Here is a 25,176-nt window from a genome sequence, read left to right as displayed (position 1 = left end):
AACCTTTTCTGAGATAATAAGCCACCATGAAAATTTGTGACTTCACAGTATCAGAGACATACATGGCTGACAGACAAACAAACAAAACGACAAAAGATTGATTATAATGAATGAATACAAATAAAAATATGCAGTAGATTATATGATCTATAAGAATTCATTAGATTACCTCCAGCCAGCTGTTATTTAAATCACTTCTGTCAACAACCCAATATTAAAATCACTTCTACTGCACACCAACCCATAGCCAGAAATTATGTTTAAAAAGTATGATTCAGTAGGGAGCAGTGTTTTTTTATTAAAACATATATGATAGTGGATCATAGTTTTTTTAAAATTGCTTCTGTTGTGGGTTGGCTGAATCTGACAGTGCCTTCCCCCCCCCCCCCCCCCCGATATATGTTTTACTGGAACAGCCTTCAGATATGTCTTATAGGTAGTATGTCATCTAAAACTGTCAGCCATTAGTTTTATATCAGATGATATGCTTTCCAACTAATTAATAACATTTGAATGGAAATACGACCTTAGTGGTATTCATTCTTAACAATCTTAGATTGTTACAGACATTAATTGAGGAAGAATGAATTGCTTTGTTAAACAAAAAGACTTCTAATGATCTCTGGTTGGTCCTAATTGAAAACTGTTAAACAAAAAGACTTCTAATGATCTCTGGTTAGTCCTAATTGAAAACTGTGTTAAACAAAAGGACTTCTAATGATCTCTGGTTAGTCCTAATTGCTTTGTTAAACAAAAAGACTTCTAATGATCTCTGGTTAGTCCAAATTGCTTTGTTAAACAAAAACACTTCTAATGATCTCTGATTAGTCCTAATTGCTTTGTTAAACAAAAAGACTTCTAATGATCTCTGGTTAGTCCTATTTGCTTTGTTAAACAAAAAGACTTCTAATGATCTCTGGTTAGTCCTGATTGAAACCTGTGCCAGTATGGCCTCCACATTGGCTGATTTTAAAATCTTATCACCAAAAAATGTACAAGACAACACTCTGCAATAAAGAAAAATGGTCCTTTCAGATAAGAAAAATAGTCCTTTCATCTAGAAATTCTTTTTGAACAGACAAGTGTCAATTCCTTTGAGGGGTTCTTTTTTTTTGTTATCATATTTATTTTGCAATGACTTTATCTAAACATGTAGCTGTATATGACAGCAATTTTCTAACATAACTTTTTCTCTTTTCATTGTTAAAGAAACTTCAGGAGCTGACAGCACAGTTCTGCGAGGTTGACTATTGGTCAGGGAAGCTTGAAGAAAATCTGGCCAAAAACAGATACCAGGAAATTTTGCCAGGTAGGCAGAAAATAGATACATAACAAATCTGCCAGGTAAACAGAAAAGAGGTACTTTGAAATTCTACCAGACAAGTAACAAGTGATACAGAAGTTGCATTTTTGTATTGATTTTACTACGTAACATTGTCATAAATTTTGAAAATTGAAATGTGCAATAAAAACCTAATTCGCATTTTGGGGAAATGCTGATTGAGCAGTTTGTTGTACTTACATATTTAAGAATACAGCACTGACCAGTTCAATTTGTCTGTGTGTAATGTAGATTAAAATCTCCCTGTGAAGATCTCTGAGTGGTCTGAGCAATAGCGGTTTTCAATATAGATATGGTTTGATTTTTGAACAAGTATGTTCTTTCCCCATCTGTCCTACATGTTGATCCACATTTGATCTATATTCAGTAGAACTTATTTTGGCAGACAAGCCATTGTGTGATATTTCTGATTTTGGCAGATGGTAGAGTTATATTTTCTTCCCAGCTAATAAGGCAATAAATTTACAACTTTGATACCAATTTGTATCTAATATGCAAGCCTTCACAAGGCACATACCGTATTTTCCGGCGTATAAGTCGATGCGGAGTATAAGTTGAATTGACCAATTTTGTAAATTTTCCATCCTTCGTCCATATATAAGTCGATTCGGAGTATAAGACGAGACCAGGTCAATAACTTGGCTTTGTATTTTATGCTACTGGTAGTAACTTCCGGTTGCATGAATATTGATGGTATCGTTGTATGATATTCCATATTACCGGCAATCGTGAAATTGCATTACCGATGCTAACATGCTTGTGCTTTTACTTCTGAACTGCTATATTTTGTTATCAATTGACACAGCTGAATAAACAGTCCATGCTTGTCTTATTATAATTGAAAGCACATCCATGTTGTAGTTCATTTTATTACCTGTAGTTACGAACGTAACTGATACAAACTTGTCATTTTCTATCGCAAGTTTGAAAGTCACGGACTCCATTAAATCGATTCGTATATATATATATATATATATATATATATATATATATATATATATATATGTATGTATGTATGTATGTATGTGTATATGTATGTATATATATATATATATATATATATATATATATATATATATATATATATATATATATATATATATATATATATATATATATATATACTATTTTTTAAGTGTTTGTTCTGTTTGGACTTGGATATAATTAACATTTTATTACTAATCTATTCAGTGCTATACCCTACTATTATCTTTATCGGCAAGTTCGAATACAAAGTAATGGGTATGATCTCTTGTCCTTATAACAAATTTTGTATGGACAATGACTTCAACAAAATGTTGACAGATTTTCATTTCCCTAAAATAAGCCTCATTTCCCTACTGGCAGCCTCGCTGATTTGACCTTTCTGTCGATTCTTGCCCTCAGTCTGGTTTCAGTTATAGCCAAAGCGCTAAGCATGTTTAATTACCGTGTAAATAACACTGCATAGCCATGTGGTTGTTGTGACAATGTACATCGTAATTAAAACAAGAATGAATTGTTGATTTAGAGATGTTTATTGATATAGGAATATAGTAGGCTCGTAATACATGAGGATTATCACAATCATCAGGTAACTCAAAATACCATCTTTTTTCTCTTTGCAAAAGCTACAAATAAAAACCGCCCTGAATAAAAGAACGATCTTGTACACGGACAATTTTTTTCATCTCTCACTCTCTCTCTCTCTCTCTCTCTCTCTCTCTCTCTCTCTCTCTCTCTCGTGTGTGCACACACAAGCACGCGCGCGCTCACAATATATCTGATTTTAGTTTAGTTTAAACCATATTTGTTTTAATTATGATATCCATTGCAACAAGAGCCACGTGGCTATGCATGCTATGAAAAGATTGATCAAAATATACCGAACTCATTAAAATGTGCCCGTACTATAGCAATGAAAACAATGCCCATGGCTAAATTCATTATTTACATCTAGAGAAGGGAGTGGGCATCATTTCCTGCTGTACTTAATCCCATTGATATTAAAAACGGGTAGCGTAATTGATGCGGATTAATGATAAAGAACAATGGGGTACCAGCAATATGGTAACTAGTATCGGTAGCTAAAGCCAATATCAAGGTCTAAACAGTTGCGGCAACTGACTTTGATTGTTGTTGGAAACCAAAGACCAATTTATCAACAACCGGTATAATCAAAGAGAGACACCGAATCATCAGCTGGTTAAGAATGAATATAGGTGAAGTGTTGACATTACAATTTGCTTTAAACTGAATTGCGAAACTAAAAATCATGGATCACTGATGATCCATGAGTACTGGTAGTCCATCCATATATCTGATTTTAGTGTAGTTTAAACCTAATTTATTTGAGAAACTTTGTCAAATACAATTAGAAACATATGATTTGGGGGATTCAGTAGAATGCATGATCTACATTATTTTATAAATAATCATAGAACTCTCGAGTTAATATGGATTACATCCCTTTGTAGGATCAATTGGATCAATTAAAAAGCTATGCCGGTAATTGCTCACGTGTGTCCAACATTATACTGGAAAATCAAATATTAATGGACCAGTTATTTCATATCTTTTTTTTTTAGGAACAAACAATATGCTTTGAATTAATACAGTACACTATAGAGTATAGACCGTAAGTGTGCTATGTGGCCCGGTGAAGTTTTTACCGGTACGGTAAATTGTTTTCTTTTATTTTATGTTTGAGAAAGAAGAAAAAACATGCAGAATGCAAAATAAATAATGACAAAACTTACAAATATAAACGCAGTCATATTAGTTTATGACAATTTATTGATATAGTAATTTAACATGAATTTGTACTTCTATGTGACCTGTTTTCGATTATGCCGATTATAGAGCAATGTCAATAGCATACCGGATACTGTAATCCATTTATAGGTCGATGCAATTTCAATGACACAATCCATATATAAGTCAATTCGGAGTATAAGACGAAGACCGAACTTTCAAGTCAAAAAGTATCGACTTATACGCCGGAAAATACGGTACTGTAATAAAGACTACTTTGTCACTAAATAAACTGTTGGATTTTTTTCTCTCAAAACAAATCACACAATGTAAATAACAGAGGGTGGTCTTACGAGTATGTAAGTGCAAAAATTGTTGGACTAAATATAGTAATACAAAGTACATCAGTTTTGGTCAGTAAAATGTTGTATGAGAAACTATTTATGTTTGTATCATCTTGCTCTTTCATTGGGTTACAGGAAAAAAGCATGCACAAGTCAATATCCAAAATATTGATCAGGTCATGTTTGGATGGAGATGGTTCAGGTCATATTTGTATACAGATGGTTCAGGTCATGTTTGGATGGAGATGGTTCAGGTCATGTTTGCATACAGATGGTTCAGGTCATGTTTGGATGGAGATGGTTCAGGTCATGGTTGGATGGAGATGGTTCAGGTCATATTTGGATGGAGATGGTTCAGGTCATGTTTGCATACAGATGGTTCAGGTCATGTTTGGATGGAGATGGTTCAGGTCATGTTTGGATGGAGATGGTTCAGGTCATGTCTGGATGGAGATGGTTCAGGTCATGTTTGGATGGAGATGGTTCAGGTCATGTTTGCATACAGATGGTTCAGGTCATGTTTGGATGGAGATGGGTCAGATCATGGTTGGATGGAGATGGTTCAGGTCATGTTTGGATGGAGATGGTTCAGGTCATGTTTAGATGGAGATGGTTCAGGTCATGGTTGGATGGAGATGGTTCAGGTCATGTTAGGATAGAGATGGTTCAGGTCATGTTTGGATGGAGATGGTTCAGGTCATGTTTGGATGGAGATGGTTCAGGTCATGTTCGGAGGTCATGTTTGCATACAGATGGTTCAGGTCATGTTTAGATGGAGATGGTTCAGGTCATGTTTGGATGGAGATGGTTCAGGTCATGTTTGAATGGAGATGGTTCAGGTCATGTTTGGATAGAGATGGTTCAGGTCATGTTTGGATGGAGATGGCTCAGGTCATGTTTGCATACAGATGGTTCAGGTCATGTTTGGATGGAGATGGTTCAGGTCATGTTTGCATACAGATGGTTCAGGTCATGTTTGGATGGAGATGGTTCAGGTCATGGTTGGATGGAGATGGTTCAGGTCATGTTTGGATGAAGATGGTTCAGGTCATGTTTGGATGGAGATGGTTCAGGACATGGTTGGATGGAAATGGTTTAGGTCATGTTTGGATGGAGATGGTTCAGGTCATGTTTGGATGGAGATGGTTCAGGTCATGTTTGCATACAGATGGTTCAGGTCATGTTTGGATAGAGATGGTTCAGATCATGGTTGGATGGAGATGGTTCAGGTCATGTTTGGATAGAGATGGTTCAGGTCATGTTTGGATAGAGATGGTTCAGGTCATGTTTGGATGGAGATGGTTCAGGTCATGTTTGGATGGAGATGGTTCAGGTCATGTTTGGATAGAGATGGTTCAGGGCATGTTTGGATAGAGATGGTTCAGGTCATGTTTGGATGGAGATGGTTCAGGTCATGTTTGCATACAGATGGTTCAGGTCATATTTGGATGGAGATGGTTCAGGTCATGTTTGGATAGAGATGGTTCAGGGCATGTTTGGATAGAGATGGTTCAGGTCATGTTTGGATGGAGATGGTTCAGGTCATGTTTGCATACAGATGGTTCAGGTCATGGTTGGATGGAGATGGTTCAGGTCATGTTTGGATGGAGATGGTTTAGGTTATGTTTGGATGGAGATGGATCAGGTCATGTTTGGATGGAGATGGTTCAGGTCATGTTTGCATACAGATGGTTCAGGTCATGTTTGGATGGAGATGGTTCAGGTCATGTTTGGATGGAGATGGTTCAGGTCATGTTTGCATACAGATGGTTCAGGTCATGGTTGGATGGAGATGGTTCAGGTCATGTTTGGATGGAGATGGTTCAGGTCATGTTTGGATGGAGATGGTTCAGGTTATGTTTGGATGGAGATGGATCAGGTCATGTTTGGATGGAGATGGTTCAGGTCATGTTTGCATACAGATGGTTCAGGTCATGTTTGGATGGAGATGGTTCAGGTCTTGGTTGGATGGAGATGGTTCAGGTCATGTTTGGATGGAGATGGTTCAGGTCATGGTTGGATGGAGATGGTTCAGGTCATGTTTGGATGGAGATGGTTCAGGTCATGTTTGGATGGAGATGGTTCAGGTTATGTTTGGATGGAGATGGATCAGGTCATGTTTGGATGGAGATGGTTCAGGTCATGTTTGCATACAGATGGTTCAGGTCATGTTTGGATGGAGATGGTTCAGGTCTTGGTTGGATGGAGATGGTTCAGGTCATGTTTGGATGGAGATGGTTCAGGTCATGTTTGGATGGAGATGGTTCAGGTCATGTTTGGATGGAGATGGTGCTGATATTAAGAGCATATCCTTTTCTTAAAAAATTGGAATGACCAGTGATTTTTGCTATTGGGGGTGGTGGTTTCATTTTGAGAGTATCACAAGGAGATGTTACGCTTATTTTTTTTAGTGACACAGATAGTTCAGGAAGGCAAATTGGATCAGCCTGTATGTGAGACCAACCATTTGACTAACTGAGGTTTTGGTATTGAATTACTCTTGGAAAAATTGCATTTTGTGTTTTCACCTATGTCATTACTGCTGGACAAATTTCAGCAAGAAACATTTTTGTACATTTTATTCAGGATATTAAAAACCATTATCTGTGGAAATTGTATATGTTTGTTTTGTAAGGATTTATAGAATATTTCTTTTGATAAACTTTCCTGCAACTATTTTTGTCTTGCCTGTTTTACAGAGGTTTGAGTAGAAGCAAATTGATGGCATTTTTTCCCCTCATAAACCACCACCTACAATTTGAGAATCTTAACAATTTATTTTGAGTTTTATAATTCATTGTGTATTTCATCAGATGTGGTTCATCCAGTTAAGATTAGTGTCTTTCGTTTGATACTAATTAGAGTAAATCTAGAAGAATTTTAGTTTGATTCAGCATGTCTCTGTTAACAGAGGATTAGGTGTTGTGAGGAGAGTGGTTGCATGTACTAGTTGCCTGACACATGATTCAGTATCCATCAGATAGAAACATATATGTACAGACTCTTTTCTTTCATGCCCAGTCATGATCAGGAGTGGTTTTTTGCCAGCAGTGAAGCAAGGATGCCATGTGCTAGACTTATTGCATTGGATCAATACTAATATCAGTATTGCATTGGATCAATACTAATATCAGTACTGCATTGGATCAATACTAATATCAGTACTGCATTGGATCAATACTAATATCAGTACTGCATTGGATCAATACTAATATCAGTATTCATAAACCTGATGATTCTGCATAAGTTTGGGCTTTATTATTAAGATGGAACCCATAAGATCACCAGAAAAAATACTCTGAGATATGTATTATCAGTATGAATTTTATAAAAATGATATAATCATTAAAAAAAAAATTTAAAATAAGGTCATATTCCTCCAGGTAAGAGAGTCAAGAGCCTTTATCCCCATACCATTTCAGCTTCATGTTGGCTTGTGCCCCTACCCACCTCTCACACTCTTACAAGGTGCATTGCTCCTTTCACCCCTAGTACCCTCCTGCTCCTTGTTTTAATGATTTCTGTTACTTTCTGTCATATTGAATTCCAAGATCTTACCAACTCATGAGATATGGGTATCACAGTTCTAGTGATTTCAACAATGTTCAGTTTTTATTTTACACATTTATCAGGCATGTACAACTTTCTTCAGGATGAGTAAGTGATTTTTGAACCCACACCTATGATGTAAATAATTGGGTTACCTGAAATACATCATAGCCTCTAGCACAGTTGAAATAAAATTTTCCATGGAATTATTTTGCATGTTAACAAGCAACTGCTGTAGATACTACCAGAAAAGTAGGATGAAATTTGTCATGAATTTAGGTATATTGTGTACTCATCAATACAAATAATTAAGATATTCATAAACCTATCTTCTTTAAAAATCTCAACAATGGGAGTTATGTTAAAAAGTAATCATTTAATTCAGATTATGCAACCCAAGCTCAATTACTGTCTTGTGTGAGGGTAGTATGGTGTGAAGTCACACATGTGAGGGTAGTATTGGTGTGATGTCGCATGGGTGAGGGTAGTATTGGTGTGATGTCACACATGTGAGGGTAGTATGGTGTGATGTCACATGGTTGAGGGTAGTATTGGTGTGATGTCGCATGGGTGAGGATAGTATTGGTGTGATGTCGCATGGGTGAGGGTAGTATTGGTGTGATGTCACACATGTGAGGGTAGTATGGTGTGATGTCACATGGTTGAGGGTAGTATTGGTGTGATGTCGCATGGGTGAGGGTAGTATTGGTGTGATGTCGCATGGGTGAGGGTTGTAATTGGTGTGATGTCACACGTGAGGGTAGTATGGTGTGATGTTACATGGTTGAGGGTAGTATTGGTATGATATCGCATGGGTGAGGGTAGTATGGTGTGAAGTCACACATGTGAGGGTAGTATGGTGTGATGTCACATGGGTGAGGGTAGTATTGGTGTGATGTCACATGGGTGAGGATAGTATTGGTATGATGTCGCATGGGTGAGGGTAGTATTGGTGTGATGTCACACATGTGAGGGTAGTATGGTGTGATGTCACATGGTTGAGGGTAGTATTGGTGTGATGTCGCATGGGTGAGGGTAGTATTGGTGTGATGTCGCATGGGTGAGGGTAGTATTGGTGTGATGTCGCACATGTGAGGGTAGTATGGTGTGATGTCACATGGTTGAGGGTAGTATTGGTATGATATCGCATGGGTGAGCGTAGTATGGTGTGAAGTCACACATGTGAGGGTAGTATGGTGTGGTGTCACATGGGTGAGGGTAGTATTGGTGTGATGTCGCATTGGTGAGGGTAGTATTGGTGTGATGTCACATGGGTGTTTGTAGTATAGTGTGAAGTCACACATGTGAGGGCAGTATTATTGTGTTGTCGCATGGGTGAGGGTAGTATGGTGTGAAGTCACACGTGTGAGGGTAGTATGATGTGATGTCACATGGGTGAGGGTAGTATTGGTGTGAGTCGCATGGATGAGGGTAGTATGGTGTGAAAGCACACATGTGAGGGTAGTATTGGTGTGTTGTCGCATGGGTGAGGGTAGTATGGTGTGGTGTCACACATGTGAGGGTAGTATGGTGTGATGTCGCATGGGTGAGGGTAGTATGGTGTGGTGTCACACATGTGAGGATAGTATGGTGTGATGTCACATGGGTGAGGGTAGTATATGTGTGATGTCGCATGGGTGAGGGTAGTATGGTGTGAAGTCACACATGTGAGGGTAGTATTGGTGTGATGTCGCATGGGTGAGGGTAGTATGGTGTGGTGTCACACATGTGAGGGTAGTATGGTGCGATGTCGCATGGGTGAGGGTAGTATGGTGTGGTGTCACACATGTGAGGATAGTATGGTGTGATGTCACATGGGTGAGGGTAGTATTGGTGTGATGTCGCATGGGTGAGGGTAGTATGGTGTGAAGTCACACATGTGAGGGTGGTATTGGTGTGATGTCGCATGGGTGAGGGTAGTATGGTGTGGTGTCACACATGTGAGGGTAGTATGGTGTGAAGTCACACATGCGAGAAATTAGTATGAGGGTGGTATGATGTAAGGATGATAATATTATCTGATGTTACTTGTGAGGGTAGCATGATTTGATGTTACAAGTGTGTGTGGGGGGGTAACATGATGTAATGTTACAAGTGTGTGTGTGATGGTAGCATGATGTGATGTTACAAGTGTGTGTGTGTGTGATGGTAGCATGATGTGATGTTACAAGTGTGTGTTTGTTTGAGGGTAGCATGATGTGATGTTACAAGTGTGTGTGTGTGTGTGTGTGTGTTTGTGAGGGTTGCATGATGTGATAATAATATGATCTGATCTCACAATTGTGTCAGGGTAATATGATATGGTATTGATGGTACTTTAAGGATGTCTTAGGTTCTGCAGATTTTCCAAAGAAATAGAGCCTGATGGTAAATGTTACTTATTTGAACAAACACCAAAAAAGAGATTCAAAAATTGAAATATAATAATTCAGAAGAGTGATCATCATTTGAGGGCTATTTTATGTGATATTATAACATATTTCATTATATATTTCTTGATGATCTTCATCCATCGGTGTCAGTGAGGGCCATTTAATGTCATCAATTCACTGGAGGGGGTGTGTCAGTCCAATTCAGCCTTGGAAGAGTCTGTTGCAGTGGGGACATGGATGTACAGGATGCTGACTGGGAGTTGCAGAACTGCTGTTCCTGGATTTGTGCAGATCACATTTCTCAGTTGCATCCACCCGTCTTTACTGCTTAAAGGCTGCCGCACCAGCATTGACTTGACTGCACCAAGCAGATTGATTAGCAGTGACACTCTCCCAGCTGTCAGGATCAGTGCCTAGGTTCTTCAGCAAGGCCTTGAAGGTGTCTTTGTACCTTTTTTTTTTTTACCACCGTGAGATCTCTTGCCATGGTGTAGCTCTGCATAGAAGACCTTCTTAGATAGGCGTTCCCCCAGCATGCAGACAATATGGCCAGCCCATCGGAGTTGTGCCTTGCACAGCATGGTGTGGATACTTGTCATGGCAGCCTTATTGTGCACCACTTTGTTTGGTACTTTGTCCTGCCATCTGATTTTCAATAGATTTCTCAAGAGCTCATATGGAAGTGGTTCAGTTTTTTTAACCTGCCAGCTATACACAGTCCATGTCTCACAACCATAGAGGAGGGTGGGGAGAACAACTGCAGCATAGACTTTGAGTTTGGTGGCAAGCTTGATGCCTCTCCTATCACTAATATTTTAGTGGAGTCTGCCAAATGCTATGCTAGTGTTGGCAATCCTGTTGTTGTCCTCATCGTCTTTGTTGTCTGCTGGTGAGAGGGTGCTGCTGAGGTATGTGAACCTGTCTACATTTTTGAGCTTTGGCCATTCACAGTGATGGATGGTTCGAGGTAATCTTTTCCAGGAGCTGGCTGATGCAGAATTCGATCTTGCTGTAGAGATGGTTGAGTCCAAAGTTGGTGCACACTGTGGAAAGAATGTCCATGCTCTGTTGCATGCCTGGCCCCATGCTGGAGTTGAGGACACAGCCATCTGTGAACAGGAGGTTGTGAATGTTCTCAACTGGGACTTCGGTTTTGGCTTGAATTTCTCATCCAGACGGTATCGGAGACCTACTCATACATCACTGTCCTTGAAAGCATCCATCAGCATTGCAGAGAACATGAGGCTGAAGGGAGTGGGGGCTAAGATGCATCCTTGTTTCACACCATTTGTAACTGCAGAATGTTCAGAAAAGCTACCCTGGTCCTGCCATCATGAAACTGCCTCACCATTTCATTAAAGACTTCTGGACATCCAAATTTGGCCATGATCTTCCAAAGGCCTTTCCAGCTGTGTAGTGTCGAATGTCTTAGTCAGGTCCACGAAGATGGTGTGTAGCTGGACATTTTGTTCAAGACATTTTTCTTGCAACTGTCTGGCAGCAAAGATCATGTCGATGGTGCCTCTCTCCTTTCTGAAGCCACACTGACTTTCTGGCAGTAGTCCATGATCAAGGTGCTGTGTGAGTATGTTCAGCAGTATTTCTTAATGAGAGATGAAATATATCAATGGGCAGTATCACTTTTGAAACTGCTTTTCCCATTTGGGATATGTATCTGTCCCTTTAGATGTTATTTGATTATGTATTTCCATATTAAGGCCTTTTTCATTGATTTTCTTCTTCTGTTTCTTTCTCCCTCACTCTCTCTCTACCAAAATGAACTACAACCTTGCCAGAGATAAAAATTCATGTTTGAAAACAGAAACCAACAAAATAAAGAACCAAAATTTCTACAAGTAAACTAAACAATCAATAAAATGTTTTTTTAAAAAGATGTTATGCTCTGAAATCTGTCAGATATGACTGCTTTTGTGATATTTCTACAATTCCCTCACCCCAACAATTTGTACAAGGTTGCAGTCCTAAAATTATCATAAAATTACCATGTTTAAACTTCTTTCGATCAATATGGTAATACAGTCATTAATTGCACTGGCACAGAATGGAGAAAAATATTCATGCTAATTGATGTGTTTTTACCTTCAAAGTATGGAATCAAACTGAGTAGTGTAAGGTCAACTCAGGCCTTCATTTAAATAGAGAGTCATATGAGTAGTGTATGGCCAACTCAGGCCTTCATTTAAACAGGCAGTCATATGAATAGTGTAAGGTCAACTTGGGCTTTCATTAAACAATCAGTCATATGAGTAGTGTAAGGTCACCTCAGGCCTTCATTTAAACATGTAGTCATATGAATAGTGTAAGGCCAACTCAGGCCTTCATTTAAACAGGCAGTCATATGAGTAGGGTAAGGCCAACTCGGGCCTTTATTTAAACAGGCAGTAATATGAATAGTGTAAGGCCAACTCAGGCCTTCATTTAAACAGGCAGTCATATGAATAGTGTACGGTCAACTCAGCCTTCATTTAAACAGGAAGTCATATGAGTAGTGTATGGCCAGCTTGGGCCTTTATTTAAACAGGGAGTCATATGAATAGTGTAAGGTCAGTTCAGGCCTTCATTTAAACAGGTAGTCATATGAATAGTGTAAGGCCAACTCAGGCCTTCATTTAAACAGGCAGTCATATGAATATTGTAAGGTCAACTCAGGCCTTCATTTAAAGAAGCAGTCATATGAATAGTATAGGGCCAACTCGGGCCTTCATTTAAACAGGCAGTCATATGAATAGTATAAAGTCAACTTGGGCTTTCATTAAACAATCAGTCATATGAGTAGTGTAAGGTCAGTTCAGGCCTTCATTTAAACAGGCAGTCATATGAATAGTATAAGGACAACACAGCCTTCATTTAAACAGGCAGTCATATGAGTAGTGTATGGCCAACTCGGGCCTTTATTTAAACAGGCAGTCATATGAATAGTATAGGGCCAACTCGGGCCTTCATTTAAACAGGCAGTCATATGAGTAGTGTAAGGTCAACTCGGGCCTTTATTTAAACAGGCAGTAATATGAATAGTGTAAGGCCAACTCAGGCCTTCATTTAAGCAGGCAGTCATATGAGTAGTGTGAGGCCAACTCGGGCCTTTATTTAAACAGATAGTTCAGTCAGGCTGTTATGACTAATCGTGTTCTTTTCTTTTCACCAGTTGAAACAGCACGACCATATTTGTCCATGCAGGTGGATGGGAGAAATGACTACATAAATGCTGTCTTCTTACCAGTAAGTTATAAATTTGTAAATACATATATTTATCACAAATTGCTGGAATTAACCTATTAACCAGACTGTCCAATTTTCTGGACACCATGTTTTCAAACATGTAATGATTTTAAATAGTACATTAATTTCTTGATACCAAATTGTTTTCAAAAGCCAAGGAAAAATGACACCATTCAAGTGGAAAAATAAACTAATTAAATTTTTTCTGTACTTTAAATCTGTTATTGAGTTGCCAACAATTGGACCATGAAACTGCTTTGATTATGCTAATTATCTTTGTTTTCACTTTTTCCTGTAAATTTAAATTGGTTTACATTTATACATAAAGTAGTCAACATCTCTCTCTGATAAATGAATTTACCTGCCATATTCATCATAAAGCTCATTGTCCTTACAAATTTTTAATTTACTTAAATGTCATGAGGTTTAATTTTTATCAGAGTAAGTGCACACAGATATGTTATGATGTAGTCATTAATGTCCCAATCACATATATGTACATTCTAAATGAGTTTAGCTTCCTTTTATTTTTGTTATAAGCTCACCACTTTGGAGGATTGTTCTCTCTCTAGATATGATTCCACACAGTAAAACATGTTAGAGTCATTTCTGATATTAATTTAAGCCATCAATTTAGCTGTTAACAAGACAACAGACATGGCTGGTGTCCAAGAACATTGTGATGTTCTGTGGGGGTTTTAGAAGAGTTGCATCCCTTTCACAAGACAAGGCAGGAATGATGAGCATGTATTTAGGAATGGACATTATCCATACATACTTTGACCAAAGAAGAGGTGTGCGCTTTTTTAGGCATGTGTGGTATTCTGTTGAATATGGGATATGTAAAATTTTCCTGTATAGTCTTTGTTAAAGGCCTGTAGAAATGTATCCCGTCAGTTGCACAGTATAGCCTCATTTTATGACCTCCTTCCTTCAGCTGCCAACCTTAGATTAAGCCAGTCTATGGTTATTCCGTATCTTTAATTTTTCCCCTCATTCTCAGCCAATAACCTCTCAGACATCCATATTGATTCTATCTTTGTCTGGCTGGTTGAGAGAGGTTGTAGTGTATCCATATTATATATCCAGGAAGTAAAGGTTTAAATCTAAAATTCGTTGTATACTTTTATCCATAGAGTTACATGGAAAAGAAAGCATTCTTGTTAACCCAGATGCCACTGCCAGACACTGTGATAGATTTTTGGCGAATGGTCTGTGATCATAACTGTACTACAATTGTCATGATGAACAATGATAGCCCAGAGGATCAGGTAAAATGGTTTCTTTTGTTTTATTAATTTCATTGTCAGATGATCAGTGCATTTTCATGCAATAAAAGTTCATTCTCATTTGTCTGACTTGCATTTATGTTATAATCCTGTTTTTATGACAATGATGGGGAAGAGGCAGAGTGGTCTAAAGCACTCACTGTTCTGGATCACTGCCATCTCACCTCTGTCTGTGTGGGTTCGAGTCTCAGGCTCAACTAAAGTGGGTATGTGAGAAAGCCTAGCAGTAGCTTCTTGTGGGTCAGTGGTTCATGTTGGGGTGTTCCAGGGTTCTTCCTTCACCAGCTAAACTGGCCGCCATGTATAGCCTGTCTTGTGCTTAAAAATGGCATTAAACCCTACACTACAATATCTCATGGCCAGGTTAACACAATACTTTAAAATGAACAGTTTGTTTAAATTAGCGGACTCAAATGTGTATTGAAATAAATGTGTATTGAAAAGATATGTGGAGATTTTGGATGACTCAAATGTGTATTGAAATGGTATGTGTATGGAAATTGTGTGTGGAGATTTTGGATGACTGAAATGTGTATTGAAATTGTATGTGGAGATTTTGGATGACTCAGATGTGTATCGAAATGGTATGTGGAGAGTTTGGATGCTAAAATGTGTATTGAAATTGTATGTGGAGATTTTGGATGACTCAGATGTGTATTGAAATGGTATGTGGAGATTTTGGATGACTCAAATGTGTATTGAAATTGTATATGGAGATTTTGGATGACTGAAATGTGTATTGAAATTGTATGTGGAGATTTTGGATGACTGAAATGTGTATTGAAATGGTATGTGGAGATTTTGGATGACTGAAATGTGTATTGAAATGGTATGTGTATTGAAATGGTATGTGGAGATTTTGGATGACTGAAATATGTGTTGAAATTGTATGGAGAGTGGATGACTGAAATGTGTATTGAAATGGTATGTGGAGAGTTTGGATGACTGAAATGTGTATTGAAGTGGTATGTGGAGAGTTTGGATGACTGAAATGTGTATTGAAATTGTATGTGGAGATTTTGGATGACTGAAATGTGTATTGAAATTGTATGTGGAGATTTTGGATGACATCTGTTTTGATGCATTTCTTTATAATTTTATAAGCATAAAACTTTTGTTAATTTAAGGACAGAGAAATATTATTCACCATAAAAAGTAAGAAGCAACATTTTACATGAAGTTTATTACATCTCAAACATTTTAGGAAATAAATATGGTGAGGGTAGAAAGTTAAAATATTTCACTATGCTAAATTTAGTTTCTCCTTCAGATACATTGCCATGTCATAATTATTAGGAATAAACACTCCTGAATAAAGACCATATGAAATTAAAAATATCTCTCATGCGCAACCAGGTATTGGTCATAAGAGTTATAAAATACATTAACTTTTCTTTATTTCTTTATCTATTTACCTGCTGAATAATTAAAAATAACAGTAAAATGCAATGGTCACTATGTCTAATTTACAGATTGTGTCTTTGTCAGACAGTAAATAAATATGTTGCAGAAAAAGCTTAAGTCAAAGGTGGCTAGATCTGGTGTACACATTGTATCTTTCTCGAACAATCAGTAGAGGTGCCACTGTCTAAGCTTATTTGGTCATTATGTTTTCACTACTGTTTAAATTCTCTATAGCTGCAAAACACAAGAAAGAACAAACATGAAAGCTGATTTCCTGAATTTTTCAAAACAACCTTTAGTTGAATAATTGCCACAGGTTCTGTCCTGTAGACATTATTACATCAATCCCTTACACTGCATGGTTTTCGTCATGGTGTGTCAACCCACAATACCTTTAGTAAAAGACAGAAAAGAAAAATACCAAAACGATACTAGCAGCAATAGCTAATTTTTTTATAATCATCCATGACTTTTTTGGGGTCCAGATCAAATAAAACTTCATTATCTGACTTCACCAAAAATGCCCATAAATTAAGTGCTCTCTATTTTCAAGTCAGCACGTTTTTCACGATGCTAAAATTCCTATTGATCAAGACTATCATAGATGGTTTTAACACTTGGCATTTATAAAGGAGGAAACTCTGTTATCTTGGAGTTGTGGAAATTCTTTTCCACCAATAGGGCATTAATTAATTACTCTTTTTATTATAGACTCCTCTCTCTCATTGGGTAGGGGATGGACACAAGAGAGGTATTTTTATGTGAACAAATTGTTCATCATTCCTCTAATGTGAAGATCATTACTCTGACTTGCTTCCATGTACGTGTTTTCTTTTTCTACATCAGACATATGGAGAGTACCTACCATCAGAAGGCAGCATTACTATGGAAGGAATCACCATTGAGATTACTGACTCCATGCTTTATAATGGATACACAACTAATACTCTTCAAGTCAGGTACAAGAACTGGGTAAGTGGCAATTCTAATATTGTGGCATTTATCAGAGTTAGGTTTTATATTTTCATATTTCTCTGCATTCTTCTGAATTACTCAGTAGTTAATATCACCTTGCAGGTCTCCAGCTGGAATTTATTTCAGCTTAACTGGCCTTAAAGCCAAGTGAGATTATGGCTTGACCCCTGTGTCTTCGTGCATGACCAGCTGCTGCTTCAACCCACTTGACCAAATTTGGCAGAGAGCATTCTGGCATGATGTATCTTCAAATTTGTACAAAATCCACCATAAAGATGTGGCCATGGTTACTAATAATAGAAAACCCTTTTAACAATTTGTTATTAAAAACCACTGAAAAGATTTTTCTGGCATGAAGACCTTTCAGTATTTTACAGGTGATGCTCAAGCACTTTTAAATATGGCCGTAATTACTAAAAATAGGAAAACCAGTCCAGTGTCAGAACAATTGCTATTTCAACTTCTTGAAACCGAGCTGATCAATTTTAACCAAACTGAGCCAGAGAATCCTGGCATAAAGGCATTTCAGATTTATGTATATGATAACGGTATGCCCTCAGATATGGACAGTTATTAAAACCAGAAAAAACTTTAAACAACTTCTCCAAACTGCTGAACAGAATTTGATCATATTCCAAAGGAAGCTACCTGGTATGAAGATCTTTAATATTTGTACAGATGATGCTGATCTGCCATCTGCCTTTTAAAACAAAAATAGAACAGCCTTTAAATGACTTGTTCTCCAAAAGCACTAAATGAAAATTACATTTTATGAAAGTCATCATAGCGTAAAGACTTTGACAAAACATTTTTGCAAATGATCTGCATCAAAATTTGGATACCATTGTTACAAGAAAATATAATGACTTTTTCAAAATTGCTAAATAGAATTTTTATCAAACATGATAGAAATCCCCCTGACAAAAAGATCTTTCAAATTTATGTAAATGATGCCAATCTTCCTTCAAATCTGGCCACCATTTTCAAAAATAGACAAACCTTTAATGACATCTCAGAAACCACTCAACAGATCTTGACCAGATTTTACAGAAAACATTCTGGCATTGACAGTGTTCTTCAGATTTGTCACTGAATCATAATACCTTTAGAGAACTGCTAATACTTTGCCTGATACCACCCTTTCATGATAAAGCTTTCCGTTAAAAAGCTAAATGTTTTCTGCCTGAGGTGGCAGTTAGATAGAGTGATCTTCTACTGATGCTGGGATTGGCACCAGATCCCATGAAATCGGTAGTTACTACTTCTGCTCATGCTGAGTAGCACGCTTCCTACAGAGGCCTCACAAAATTCATACGTCAAGTAGTTTGGAAGTTTTCTCTCTCAAAACAACTTTTCTGTTTTTCCAATGACAGTTTCCTAGCTTTCTATGTTAACACTCTGCCGTCTTCGCACACTTATTCGCCTTTGGTACATACCTGAATGGATCATGATGGCATCTCCTCACATTGCTACAACCGTTTTAGTAAATGCTGGTCTGGTACATGATATAGAAAACTCATTTTAATGTTGGTGTATAATTTGCACTGAGTCAGGATACATACAGTTAGGTTTCTCTATTATCTTGTCTGATTCATAGTCATACATTATGCTTTACTGATTTTACCTGTATAGAACAACATTGGGCCTTTCCTACATTTTCTCCTAATGAGTAGTGTAATATCTACTTCATAAGTATAAGTAATGACACTTCAGTTTCTTTTTTATGACCAGTTTTTGTGTGCAATATAGAAACACATTTATATTACTGTATAGCTTCCGCAGGGTCAGATAAGAACATTTAAGTTTTCTATACATGGTTTGTGCAATAGTATCCAGTACATACATGTATACTGTAAATGATGCTTCAGTGATTTTACCTGTATATTCAGTCAAAAATTGGCCTTCCTTCTGTTAAGTTGTTACTATAATTGTTTATCTGGCATCCACTTCATACCTGTAGTTATTATAAGCAACCCTTAACACATTAACCCCTAGCGACGACTTAATGGGGCAGGAGGTGGTAGCCTACTGCCGAGCTCTGTAGCATCATGGTCATGCAAGATACACTAAAGTGGGTGGTATTATAGAAAGGCAGACAGATGTAGTTCTACAATCATACCAGATAATCTGGAATATCTAGTTGCACTACAAAATACAGATTAAAAAACCTCACTTTTTGGACCCGACTTTTTTAAACCCAAAATTTGCCATTGGTCGGAATCCGATTTTGTGTCCGGATTTTAGACTTTTTGGTCTCAGATCTAAGTCAGACCAGTATGAACTGCAAATAGATGAGCCTTTGCAAAAAGTAGGATAAGATGGGCATTTGAAATAAAGAGTGGTCTCGATACAAAAAAAATGGCTCCGTTTAGCAAAAAAAAATAATACTAGGCAATATGTTATTGAAAGATGACTGGGGATTTTGTGTTTTCGAGTCTATTCAGAAATAGCTTTCAAAATGTGTTTCCTACTCGATTTTCAGGCGAAAATGACAAAAAGCTCCAGGAGTTAATGTGTTAAGTGATTTTACCTGTATAAGCAGTCATAATTGACCTTCCTACAGGTTACTTTTTACTTGAATTGATTATTTAGCATCCACTTTGTAAATATTAATACCAATGCTCTAATTCTAATCTCAAGAACTGGACAGCATCATGCCATCCAAGATAGCCATGTTCCTTTATGTCCTGACTCTGCCATATAACTGATCATATTGGGCCAGGGGGCCCCGAGTGGCTGAGTGGTCTAAAGCGCTCTCCATCACGGATCACTGCCATATCACCTCTGTCTGTGTGGGTTCAAGTCTCAGGCTCGGCCAATGTGGATATGTGAGAAAGCTTGCCGGTAGCTTCTCATGGGTCGGTGGTTCTTTCCGGGGTTTTCCTGGGTTCTTCCTCCACCATTAATACTGGCCGCCATGTATAGCCTATCTTGTGCTGAAAATGGCTTTAAGCCCTATAACAACAACAACAACAATCATATTGGGCCATGACCATAATCATTCATATACGAGAAAATGAACTGGCCCTGTTCCATGACCTGCATAGTGTTACTAGGCAATTTTCTGCATACGATGCCCAATTTAATGCTGCAATACCCAAGAATTCACTTGATGAAACCAGTTGTACAGCTTACTAACCTGCATAATGCTGCTGAACACTTCTGTGGATGATGCCCAGTCTATATAGGCTCTCTCATTGATCAGTATAACCTTCATTGTGCTGCCATGTACATGGTTTATATGAATCAGTCTAACCTGAATAGTACCTCTAGACACATTCCCCAATTTCTAAGATGTATCTTCACTCACCTTCAAGCCTCTGCTACCCATTGTGAGCCTCTACTTAGCAAAACTTTGGAAATAAATTGGATCTAACTCATAACATGCGGCAAGTGTTGTGAGCCGCCATCCTTGACATTGGCTTCACTGCCTTAATCCATAAATGTTGAAAGCTAGCCTTCAAGTTCCCTCATCATTATTAGATTTTACAATAATGAGTGAAACTCTGCCTTGCAAGCTTTTCGCCCACTACCATCAGAGTTCTATACTCCTCTTCCGATCTACATCACTTGCTGTTTTACATTTCTGGCATGGGATGATCATTGTATGTGGAATAATCTACTTTCAATTGCTTACACACTTTGTCAGAGCTACTGACATTTTGGGACTGCTTATATCATCACTTACAAGCTCCAATTGCCTATGGACTTTTTCTTCGCAACACATTCCTTCATATTTCCATTTAATTACCCATGAGTTGATTCATAATGAGCTTGGGATCAACCTTACATCTAAAATCTTTGGTGATCATCAGTAAGTGAAACAATGCTTACATTCAGCCATCCAAACTCGCACCAGAATCATGTTTATATAATGACCCACATATAGGCCCAACATACTATTGTTCTTACTTTATGGTCACAGACTTAAGTCATAGAAAGAAGTAAAGCCAACAAGTTTTGCAAAACTTAACAAAGAATTTATTATCAAAGTCATAAGTAAGAATGTGAAAGGAACTTGAAAGTTCTGTATAAATTTCAAAACCGGAAGTGCACTGGTCTGCCAAGAATCATGATGTCAAGATGGCATCATCCAGAAAACCTTCAAATAATTAACAACAGTTCCAGAATAATATTATAGTCCAAATAATGAGCACTTTAAATTTCCACTGAACAGTCCAAGCAAATGTTTTTCCTCTCAAATAATATCTAAGTACAACATAAAACATGTCTGCAGACTTGCAACAGTAACACAAGAAATGAGATTGACTCCAAAATTTGAATGATTGCTCGGTCCTGTCCTCATATACACCACCTATTGTAACTATATTTGCAGATGATCTCGCATGACAAATCACACTACTGATTATGTGTCAAAGTTGCTTATTCATGTGACCTAGCCCAACCAATGGGAAGTTTATGAAGTCTCCTAGACGCATTCGAACCCCATCAGCCAATGAAAAATGAAGCCATATTAAGATTATTATTAATAATTTTCTATGCATACATAGGCATCTATTTATAGATCCTATGCAAAATTATGTTTTTAACAGACTGATCACATATGCAAAATCTAACTAAAGTTATTCTGTATAATTTACAACCATGAATAAAAGGTATAAAAATTAGATAAAATCATGTACCAGTAGTTATAAAAAATATACATGCATAACAGTTACCTTGGCCATAATAGCAGTTATGACTCACAGCAGGTGGAACAAGATACCATGCTGTCTTCCTCCATCTTTCTTAAAGACCATCATTGGCCAAGCTATGCCAGCAACCATCAGTATCTAATCTCTTTAATGATGAGGTTGATGGAACTCGAAAAAGCTGCCAAGGATACATTCCATCTAATCTCTTTAATGATGAGGATGATGGAACTCGAAAAAGCTGCCAAGGATACATTCCATCTAATCTCTTTAATGATGAGGTTGATGAAACTCGAAAAAGCTGCCAAGGATACATTCCATCTAATCTCTTTAATGATGAGGTTGATGGAATTCGAAAAAGCTGCCAAGGATACATTCCATCTAATCTCTTTAATGATGAGGTTGATGGAACTCGAAAAGGCTGCCAAGGATACATTCCCTTATAGTCTTAGCTATAGCTACTGTTGAAAAGCATTGTTCTCCAGAACTAAGTGGAAGAGTCAAAGGGAGGTTGATCATTTTCACCAGCATTTCTATCAGATCCTTCTTATCTCAAATGACAGACATTGATGCCCCCTTATCATAGATCCCATTAGGGAGAAAGCTTCAATCTCTCATTGCGGAATGGGGAAGATTTACCTTGACTACATGTGAACATGACAGATGGTTTCCAGGGATATTCATTATCACATTCAGCCAACCTCCTGAGCCATTGCCCTTAGTTCTTTCAGCTACAGTGCAGCACTTATCACTTGGTCAGCAACCTAAGTGCATTCAGTCAACTCTTTTATGCCTTGGGTTCATGATGGAATGCAACAACAGGTTCTAATGCTGTCCATTATGGAGATTAGACAATCAGCATGAACTTGCAAGAGGCGTGACTTCATGTCCCACTCACATGGCTTCTAAAGGTTCAGTGATTTACACACAACAGGCTACAAAACTGCAGGCTAGTTATATGTCTGAGCAAGACAGGATTTCTCATGTTACCCTCCTCATTCTCTATCTCCTTATCAACAAAGACATTTATGACCTCATACACTTTCAAGATTTTGGTTGACTAGGTCTGGAATCAATATTCAAGTAAAAGGAATATGTTTCCCCAGGAACAACAAATGAATTCATGCAATGGTCGATTCCCTGTCTATGCAGAGCATTCTGTCTGGAGAATTCCTTCAATGCCAGGCATTGCTCAATGTGGCAGTGAACATCTTAGTCCTAGGTCACTTTCTTGTGTGAACATCTTAGTCCTAGGTCACATTCTTGTGTGAACATCTTAGTCCTAGGTCACTTTCTTGTGTGAACATCTTAGTCCTAGGTCACTTTCTTGTGTGAACATCTTAGCCCTAGGTCACATTCTTGTGTGAACATCTTAGTCCTTGGTCACTTTCTTGTGTGAACATCTTAGTCCTAGGTCACTTTCTTGTGTGAACATCTTAGCCCTAGGTCACATTCTTGTGTGAACATCTTAGTCCTAGGTCACTTTCTTGTGTGAACATCTTAGTCCTAGGTCACTTTCTTGCGTTTCATTGCATATGAGCGAAACCATTCTCTAACTGTAGTCATCCATGCCATGTGATGGATATCGAAGACACCTCTCAAGTTTTTATCAAATCTTTAATCCTAAAATACTAAATTTGATCAGAAGAAACTTTTACCCTTGATGCAAAAGGTTACCATTCTGGGTTGTTTGACAGCTTTGTAAAAATGTGGCTGCACAACTAATGCTTAAATTTTGGGAAGATAAAAATTTTCTCATTCAAAGCCACTCGCTGACATATTTCCAGTCAGTTTATCAAGAATCTTCGCTGACATATTTCCAGTCAGGTTATATCAAGAATGTGTCTCACATACCTTAGGGGACCAGAGATGGTCTGTCTGGGGTAATGGGATGTATCATCCTCCACTTGTTATCTATTCTCCTAAGTTGTTATGATTGGGTAATGTATTTGAAAAAGAAACCAACTTTTTTTTGTAAAACGTTTTTTCGATAATACTTACCCAGTCATAATATGCATTCACCCTCCCATCTTCCCCTAGTTACATCCATATAGAGTGCTTGCCTTCCACTACAGTAGTAAATGATGATTTCAAGGGATTTGGTGTCAATCCCTGTATTAAGAGAAGATCAATCTAAGTTCCACCTATGTGGGTAGATACCTTTTAGATTTTTAGCTAAAAGTTTTAGCTTGGGAGGGATGGATTTGTGAGGTAGTAGGCATTTTCCTAAGGTATTATGATTGAATAAGTATTATCAAAGAAACATTGGTTTCAAAATTACATTACTGATGCTGCATGTTGAAGTATAGATGCCATTACTAAATGTAGAAAAATAATAAATAACATCTTCACAAAAACCACTTAACAAACTTAGACCTACTTTGACTGAAATCCTCCTGGCCTAGAGGACATTAAGATTTATGCTAAAGATTACACTCCTCCATCAAATGGGCCACAAGTTTTTAAAACTAAAATTTAAAAAAACAAACACTTTAATGTTAACATAATATGACCAAACTATAACAAAGCATACTGGTGTCAAATGATTTAAAATTTGTGCAGACACTGCCAATTCAACATTAAATATGGTTTCTATTAGTAAAAAACAGAACCAATTTATATTTTTCATACACTGCTCAACAGCAGAAAATGACCACATTTGGCTGTAAGCATTCTGGTATTAAGTGCTTTCAAATTTGTATAAACAATGCCAATTCATGTCAACTAAGACCACCATTACTGAAAATGGAAAATCCTTGCAACAACTTGTGAAAAACCATGTAACAGAATTTGACCACATTTTAACAGGAAGCATTCACGCATGGAGGGAAGAATTTCAATGTAATCTGCAATCAAATACTGCTGCTATTACTAAAAATATTAAAGCCTTAAATAATTTTTCTGCAAAAGACCTATGTAAAATCTGACAGAAAGTGTCCTAGCTTAAATGCCATTCACATTAAGACTATGTAAAATCTGACAGAAAGTGTCCTAGCTTAAATGCCATTCACATTAAGACTATGTAAAGTCTGACAGAAAGTGTCCTAGCTTAAATGCCATTCACATTAAGACTATGTAAAGTCTGACAGAAAGTGTCCTAGCTTAAATGCCATTCAGATTTGTGCAGATGATGATGTTCTGCCATCAAATATATCTGCTGTTACTAAAGACAGAAAACATTTACAGTTATTATCTATGAACATAATCACTGAACATAATTCGGCCATCTTTGACATATTGATATAGGGGCCTTTCATTGGATATTCAGTGCTATGT

The 25,176-nt window shown here is 37.5% G+C and overlaps 1 protein-coding gene across 2 annotated transcripts in view; it reads left to right on the top strand.

Annotated features, from left to right (window-relative positions):
* LOC149806343 (uncharacterized) overlaps nucleotides 1-25,176 on the top strand; it is a 204,096-nt gene that overhangs the window by 155,061 nt on the left and 23,859 nt on the right. For both annotated transcript variants that reach the window (XM_089951805.1, XM_089951815.1), the window contains 4 exons: nucleotides 1,210-1,309; nucleotides 13,507-13,580; nucleotides 14,717-14,851; nucleotides 17,120-17,245. In XM_089951805.1, the coding sequence (XP_089807931.1) occupies nucleotides 1,210-1,309; nucleotides 13,507-13,580; nucleotides 14,717-14,851; nucleotides 17,120-17,245 (435 nt within the window). The remainder of the gene's footprint in view (nucleotides 1-1,209; nucleotides 1,310-13,506; nucleotides 13,581-14,716; nucleotides 14,852-17,119; nucleotides 17,246-25,176) is intronic.

The sequence above is a fragment of the Sinohyriopsis cumingii genome, chromosome 1, assembly GCF_028554795.1.
Source record: "Sinohyriopsis cumingii isolate HCF-2022 chromosome 1, ASM2855479v2, whole genome shotgun sequence".
NCBI classification, from domain to species: Eukaryota; Metazoa; Mollusca; class Bivalvia; order Unionida; family Unionidae; genus Sinohyriopsis; species Sinohyriopsis cumingii.
Note: the sequence above shows the minus strand (reverse complement) of the source record. Positions and strands in the feature narration are given on the sequence as shown.